The 8,308-nt window shown below is 50.8% G+C and overlaps 1 protein-coding gene across 1 annotated transcript in view; it reads right to left on the bottom strand.

Annotated features, from left to right (window-relative positions):
* tsr1 (TSR1 ribosome maturation factor) overlaps positions 1-7,359 on the bottom strand; it is a 31,902-nt gene extending 24,543 nt beyond the window's left edge. The window contains exons 1-4 of the mRNA XM_072243569.1: positions 7,217-7,359; positions 6,351-6,454; positions 2,315-2,531; positions 980-1,114 (exon numbers count right to left, since the gene is read on the bottom strand). Of these exons, the coding sequence (XP_072099670.1) occupies positions 980-1,114; positions 2,315-2,531; positions 6,351-6,454; positions 7,217-7,334 (574 nt within the window). The 5' untranslated portion in view covers positions 7,335-7,359. The remainder of the gene's footprint in view (positions 1-979; positions 1,115-2,314; positions 2,532-6,350; positions 6,455-7,216) is intronic.
* Between the last annotated feature and the right edge of the window lie 949 nt (positions 7,360-8,308).

The following is an 8,308-nucleotide window of genomic DNA, read 5'->3' on the forward strand; positions in this document are numbered from 1 at the left end:
TTTAACATCTGTAGTTAGGAAAATGCTTGAAGCTGCCATTGAAGAAGAAATAGTGAGGTATCTGGAAAGAAATGGATCCACCAGGCAGACATAGCACGGATTCAGCAAAGGCAGGTCCTGTTTGATAAACTTCCTGGAGTTCTTTGAGGATATAACGAGTGGATAGAGGGGAACAGATGGACGTTATTTACTTAGATTTCCAGAAGGCATTCAATAAGGTACCACATAAAAAACTTATCCTTAAGATAACAAAGCATAGAGTTGGGGGTGATGTATGGATAGAAAGCAGGGAGTTGGGACACACGGGTGTTTCTCTGGTTGGCAATCAGTGGTGAATGGTGTGCCACAGGGGTCAGTGCTGGGCCTGCAAATGTTAACAATATACATTAACGATCTGGAAGAGGGGACCGAGTGTAGTGTATCCAAGTTTGCTGATCATACTAAATTGCGTAGAAAAGCAAATTGTGCAGAGGATACAGAGAGTCTGCAGAGAGATATAGATAGGTTAAGTGACCTGATAGAGGTGTGTAAAATGATGAGAGGCACTGATTGTGTGGGTAGCCAGAGGCTTTTTCCCTAGGGCTGAAATAACTAAGATGAGGGGATACAGTTTTAAGGTACTTGTAAGTAGGTACAGAGGGGATGTCAGGGGCAAGTTTGTTTTTTTTATACACAGAGTGGTGGGTGCGTGGAATGCACTGCTAGCGACGGTGGTAGAGGTGGATACAATAGGGTCTTTTAAGATAGGTACATGGAGATTAGGAAACTAGAGGGCCATGCGGTAGGGCAATTCTAGGCAGTTTCTTGACTAGGTTACATGACTGACACAACATCGTGGGCTGAAGGGCCTGTAATGTGCTGTAGATTTCTATGCTCTATTATGTGAGTTAACTCCAGATCTCCAGCAAGTGCAGTCTACTGTGTTGATATAATGACTGACCCTCCCAGTCCTCAGCACAACCAAAATGAATCCACATACCATGGCTGGGGAAGCCCTGGGCAAGCAGACAGGAGAGACAGAAGTCCCCGTAACTGTCCCATCCCTCATACGGATCCAGTACAAACATCAGCGTGTCAGCTACCTTGGCCAGGTCAAGAACCGCATGAATGTCACCTAAAATAGAACAGGAAAGCAGAGCAGTAAGTTCAGCTCGGAACACAACTGCCCTGATCCACAATTCTCAAAGCCCAAACTGAACCCATCACACAAATCTTTCATGGGCATTCCTCACATTTACACCTCTCCAATTTCTTACAGCCAGAATCAAGTTTATTATTGCTGATGTATCATGGGAAAGTTGTTGTTTTGCGGCCGCAGCACAATGCACTACATAGAATACAGTACAAATTACAGAGAAAATAAACAGTGTAAAACAGGGACAGAACACTGAGGGAGTGATCACAAACCATTCAGAAATCTGATGGCAGAGGGAAAGAAGCTGTTCCTGAAACATTGAATGCGCGCCTTCAGGCATTACAATTACCATTTGGGTAGCCTCCAACCTGATGGCACGAACATCAATTTCTCAAACTTCCAATAATGCTACCTCCTCCCCCCACTTCACCATTTCCCATCCCCTTGTCCCTCTCTCATGTTATCTCCTTGCCTGCCCATCGCCTCCCTCTGGTGTTCCTCCCCTCACCCCCTTCCTCTTTCTTCCATGGCCTTCTGTCTCTTTCACCAATCAACTTCCTAGCTCTTTGCTTCATCCCTCCCCCTCCAAGTTTCAACTATCACCTGGTGTTTCTCTCCCCCCCCACCACCTTTCAAATCTACTCCTCAGCTTTTCTTCTCCACACCCACCAAAGGGTTTCTGCCCGAAACGTCGACTGCACTTTTTCCCCTATAGGTGCCGCCTGGCGCTCCAGCATTTTGTGAGGTGCCCATGATGGAGCTGGCTGAGTTTACAACTTTCTGCAGCTTTTTCCAATCCTGTGCAGTGAGCTCTCTATAGCAGACGGGGATGTAACCAGTTACAATGCTCTCCGTAGTACATCTGTAGAAATTCCTGGGTGTCTTCGGTGACATACCAAATCTCCTCAAACTCCGAATGAAATCGAGCCGCTGTGTGCCTTCTTGGTGACTGCATCAACATGTTGGACCCAGGACAGAGCTTCAGACATGCTGACACCCAGGAACTTGAACCTACTCAACCTTTCCACTGATGACTCCTCACGAGGACTGCTTTCTCCACCTCCCACCTTTTCTGTCGGCCCCCATCCCCATGACTACAGTTATAGCTTTATCCCCTCTATTCGTAACTTCTGCATGCCACCTAGACAGACACACTGATCGGTAAAGACAGTCGCTCACCTGCGTTTCCTCGTACAAAGTAAAACCTCCGCTTGAGCCTGGCAGACACCAACCCAAAACACTGGCCACTTCCATCATCGTCAAACACAGTCGCCTTCTCGTCGCTGCAAATCAGCCTCAAGACATCCTGGACACCGATGCCACCATGCAGGGGGATCACAGCCACCAGGTGCGGGGGGCCGTCTCGACTGCCCAGACCCCGCTTCTCCGTCAGCACCTGGAGAAGGAACGTGTGCCAAACACTTCAACTTCTGCTATGGCCATCTCCGTGCACAGGGCAGCACGGTAGCCTTAACACTTCACAGTGTCAGCGATCTGAGTTCAATTCCCGCCACTGTCTGTAAGGAGTTTGTATGCTCTCCCTCCTCATACAAAGACAAAAACAGTTCCTTTCCCCATACGGTAAGGCCGATCATCGCCTCCACCCACTAACTCCACCACTACTTTATTATTTCCCGTCAGTCACATTATGAACAGCCTAGTGTCACTTAATGGATGTACAATGCAGACAGATTATCTCATGTATATTTATTGCGTGTTTATTATTATTATGGTGCTCATTAGCTTCTGTGTTTTATTTGTGCTGCATCAGGCAAGGAGCAACAATGATCTTGTTCTCCTTACATTTGTGTACATTAAACAATCTAAACAACATATGGGTTGGGTTAATGAGCTGTGGGAATGCTATGTTAGTGCTGAAAGCTTGGCAGCACTTGCAGGCAGGGCGGCACGGCAGCAGCGGCCTTTCGGATCTGGTGTTACTTTAATTTAATTTTTTAATTTAATTTTAAGGCACAATTTTTGATTAGGGTACATGGATAACAGAGCGACTATCTACCATCGCCAGATACTGCTACAATACAGAGACCACCCAAAAACAAACCTTCACAAAGATCTGCTGGTTAAATTGCGCGACCTCGGCTTGCTGAGGGGATCGGGCCTACAGACCTCGGAGTCGCCTGATGCCGGTGGCCGGAGGTGGAGATGTCGTAAGCAGTGTGTGAGGAAATGGAAGCAAGGCATAAAGCAAACCCTAGCCGGCCAGCTCTCCCGTCCATTCTGCTCTCCAATGTCCGCTCCCTGGACAATAAATTGGACTACGTCCAACTCCAACGAAATACTCGGCGGGAGTACAGAGGCTGCTGTGCGTATGTTTTCGCAGAAACGTGGCTGTCCGATGGAATCCCGGACGCCACCATTCAGCTGGACGGGCTCGTCTTGTTTTGAGCGGACAGAGATGCAGCTCTTTCCGGTAAGACTCGCGGTGGCGGCTTGTGTGTTTACATCAATACGGAATGGTGCAAGAGCTCTGTGCTGGTTTCCAGATACTGCTTATCGCTAGTGGAGTTTGTGACTGTTAGATGCAGACCATTTTATTTACCATGGGAATTCACCACTGTCCTTATAGTCGGCGTATACATTCCCCCCAGCGCTAATGCTAAGGAGGCGCTCTGTGAACTGTACGGGGCTATTAGCGAACTGCAGAACGCACACCCTGATGGACTGTTTATTGTTGCCGGAGATTTTAACCAAATTCCATCAGTATGTGGACTTTGCAACAAGAGGGGAGAACGCGTTGGACCTTGTTTACACAAACATTCCCGATGCGTACCGGGCGGAGCCCCGCCCCCACCTCAGTTACTCTGACCACATCTCTGTTATGCTCATCCCAGCATACAGACCGCTCGTCAGGCGCTCCAGACCAGTTCAGAAGCAGGTAGAAACCTGACCAGCAGGAGCCATCTCTGCTCTTCAAGACTGCTTTGAGCACACTGACTAGCACATGTTCAGGGAGGCTGCAACCGATGGCGACTACCAATTTAGAGGAGTACACAGCATCAGTGACTAGCTACGTCAGCAAGTGCATTGATGACGTCACTGTGGCCAAGACCATCACTACACACGCTAACCAGAAGCCATGGATGACCGTGGAGGTGCGTGCGCTGCTGAAGACCCGTAACTCCGCCTTCAGAGCAGGTGACAAGGCAGCCCTAACAACAGCGAGGGCCAAACTGTCCCAGGCCATCAGAGAGGCAAAGCGTGCACATGCCCAGCGAATCCACAGCCACTTCCAGGACAGCGGCACATGTGGAAGGGCATTCAGGACATCACCAACTACAGGACAACATCACTTGCCTGTGCTGGTGATGCCTCCCTCCCAGATGTGACGAAGACAACTCCTCCTCCCAATGACCAGGTACTGTGTCTTACCGTGGCCAATGTGAGGAGAACCCTGTGCAGGGTCAACCCACGGAAGGCTGCTGGACCAGACAATATTCCTGGCAGTGTGCTTAGAGGATGTGCAGACCAGCTAGCAGAGGTTCTCACTGACATCTTCAATGTCTCCCTGAGCAGCGCCGTCATTCCTACATGCTTCAAGGCCGCCACCATCATCCCCGTGCCGAAGAAGTCTTCAGTGTCCTGCCTCAACGACTACCGTCCCGTTGCACTCACATCCATCATCATGAAGTGTTTCGAGAAGCTCGTCGTGAGGCACATCAAGACCCTGCTACTCCCCTCACTGGAGCCCCTGCAGTTCGCGTACCGTCCCAACCGTTCACCAGACGATGCCATTGCCATCACCCTCCACCTGGACAAAAAAGACACATACGTTCGAATGCTGCTCATAGACTTCAGTTCAGCATTCAACAGAATCATTCCTCAGAAACTGATTGGAAAGCTGAGCCTACTGGGCCTGAACACCTCCCTCTGCAACTGGATTCTAGACTTCCTGACTGGGAGACCTCGGTCAGTCTGGATTGGAAGCAGCATCTCCAACACCATCACACTGAGCATGGGGCTCCCCCCAGGGCTGTGTGCTCAGTCCACTGCTGTTCACTCTGCTGACCCACGACTGTGCTGCAACACACAGCTCGAACCACATCATCAAGTTCGCCGACGACACGATCGTGGTGGGTCTCATCAGCAAGAAAGATGAGTCAGCATACAGAGAGGAGGTGCAGCGGCTAACGGACTGGTGCAGAGCCAACAACCTGTCTCTGAATGTGAACAAAACAAAAGAGATGGTTGTTGATTTCAGGAGGACACGGAGCGACCACTCTCCGCTGAACATCGACGACTCCTCCGTAGAGATCGTTAAGAGCACCAAACTTCTTGGTGTTCACCTGGCGGAGAATCTCACCCAGTCCCTCAACACCAGCTTCATTGCCAAGAAAGCACAGCAGTGTCTCTACTTTCTGTGAAGGCTGAGGAAAGTCCATCTCCCACCCCCCAACCTCTCCACATTCTACAGAGGTTGTATTGAGAGCATCCTGAGCAGCTGCATCACTGCCTGGTTCGGAAATTGTACCATCTCGGATCGCAAGACCCTGCAGCGGATAGTGAGGTCAGCTGAGATCATCGGGGTCTCTCTTTCTGCCATTACAGACATTTACACCACACGCTGCATCCGTAAAGTAAACAGCATTATGAAGGACCCCATGCACCCCTCATACAAACTCTTCTCCCTCCTGCCATCTGGCAAAGGGCACGAAGCATTCAGGCTCTCACGACCAGACTATGTAACAGTTTCTTCCCCCAAGCCATCAGACTCCTCAATACCCAGAGCCTGGACTGACACCAACCTACTGCCCTCTACTGTGCCTATTGTCTTGTTTATTATTTATTGTAATGCCTGCACTGTTTTGTGCACTTTATGCAGTCCTGGGTAGGTCTGTAGTCTAGTGTAGTTTTTGTGTTGTTTTACGTAGTTCAGTGTAGTTTTTGTATTGTTTCATGTAGCACCATGGTCCTGAAAAACATCGTCTCATTTTTACTGTGTATTGTACCAGCAGTTATGGTCGAAATGACAATAAAAAGTGACTTGACTTGACTATTGCTGTCCCCAGCACATCCTCAGACTGTGTTGGTCATTGAGACAGACGACACATTTCACTCTGTGTTTCAATATACATATAACAAATAAATCCGACCTTCTCTTACTCGAGTCCTGGGCAGACTCAAACCTGGACTCTTGTTGGAGAATCTTAAGGGTTGTAACGGCGGCTGAGCTGGTGCGATAACGGGGCTGACTCACCGCCTCTCTACACTGCCGCCGCCGCTGGCTGGCATGATGCCTCCTGTCGTGTTTCCGCTGGTCCTTCTTCGCTTTCCTACTAACGACCTTCACATCAACTCTGCCTGTGGACACAGCACAGTATCAGCACAGGACAGGGGCTGGCTGGAAGTAGCAAGGCTGGGACTGGGGCGTGGAGGTCGATCCAGAAGTTAGAGTGTTGTGGTAAAAGGAAAGCAGGAGTCAGGCTTCAAGGGTAGCTGGGGAGGTGGAGTGGGGCTTTTAGTGAGAAAGGAGCAGGGAGGGGCTAGTGGGTAAGGAGTACCTGGCTGGAGGAGAAGGATCTGAGAGTTGGGTGCTGTGGTGCAAGACTGGTAAGAAATGGAGAAGAGACTGATGGGGAGGGGGGCTAGCTGAGGGCAGCTGCAGGTGGAAATTGAGAACCAGTAGTGTTTCAGTCAGGAGACGGTGATGAGAAAGAGTGGGAAGGGATGACAAGAGGCTGTTGGGGGTGAGGGCAAGGACATTGAGGGTTGAGAAGGACGTGTGCTGGCTGTGGTTAGATTTGGGAGAGGCCAGGGTAAGACGAGAGAGGAAAGAAGGATGAAGGGCAGGGCCACGGAGGACAGAGAGGGACAGGGGACCGAGGATCAGGGGGGAGAGGGACGGGGACCGAGGGAAGAGGGTCGGGGGATTGAGGGGGACCGAGGATCAGGGGGGAGAGGGACGGGGACCGAGGGGAGAGGGTCGGGGGATTGAGGGGGACCGAGGATCAGGGGGGAGAGGGACGGGGACCGAGGGGAGAGGGTCGGGGGGGGAGAGGGACGGGGGACCGGGACCGAGGATCAGGGGGCTCCAGAGTCCCGGGACCAGGCCTTCCCCTCTACCTCTGTTCGCCCGCTCCACGGCGCCCTTGGTACGGTGCCGCCCCGCCTTGTGCGCCTTCTTGGGCCGATTGAGGGAACCGGGCCGATGCGTCTCCTGCTGCACCATGCCGCCCGCCATCGCCAGCGACGGCAAGAAGGGACCTGGCGCACTGCACCCTGGGATGCCGGAGGACTGACGGGCGCCTCCAGCCTTTCCTTCGTTCGAGTGTCACGTCCCCCGTGACGAAAATAAAGAACCAGCGGAGATGGAAAACACTTTGGAGTCCAGTATTGCTATAAACTACTAATATTTATTAGTAACTACGCAATACAGTAATATAAATGAAGATAAATCAAACAGGTTAGCAATGATTATATATAAGTAGGTAAATCAGTAAGTGTGGAAATAGATGTATGAAAAAACCAAGCTTCTTCAAGTCTAGGGGTAAAAGGACAGTCTTACGATGTTGAGTTCAGTTCAGTTCAGTTCGTGGTATTTAGTTGAATAGCGATGGAGAGAGAGAGTGTGAGTTGAGTCTTCAGGTCTTCTTCGGCAAGGACTCTTCCACCCCCACCGATGACCCCTTCTCCCATCTTCAACCCTCCTGTTCTTCATGGACACCCCGCTCTGGTCTTCTGCCTGCTCTGGATCTCTTTATCGCTAATTGCCGACGGGACATCAACCGTCTCGACTTCACCGCACCTTGTCCCCATTCTAACCTCACTCCTTCCGAACACTCTGCTCTCCACTCCCTCCGCACTAATCCTAACCTTATTATTAAACCCGCCGATAAGGGGGGTGCTGTTGTAGTCTGGCGTACTGACCTCTACCTTGCCAAGGCACAGTGACAACTCACGGATACCTCTTCTTATCTACCCCTCGTTCATGACCCCACTAAGGAGCACCAGGCCATTGTCTCCCATACCATCTCCGACTTTACCCGCTCAGGGGATCTCCCATCCACTGCTACCAACCTTATAGTTCACACACCTCGCACTTCCCGTTTCTACCTCCTACCCAAGATCCACAAACCTGCCTGTCCTGGCCGACCTATTGTCTCAGCTTGCTCCTGCCCCACCGAACTCGTTTCTGCATACCTCGACACGGTTTTA

This window comes from Mobula birostris, chromosome 25, assembly GCF_030028105.1.
Source record: "Mobula birostris isolate sMobBir1 chromosome 25, sMobBir1.hap1, whole genome shotgun sequence".
Taxonomy (NCBI): Eukaryota; Metazoa; Chordata; class Chondrichthyes; order Myliobatiformes; family Myliobatidae; genus Mobula; species Mobula birostris.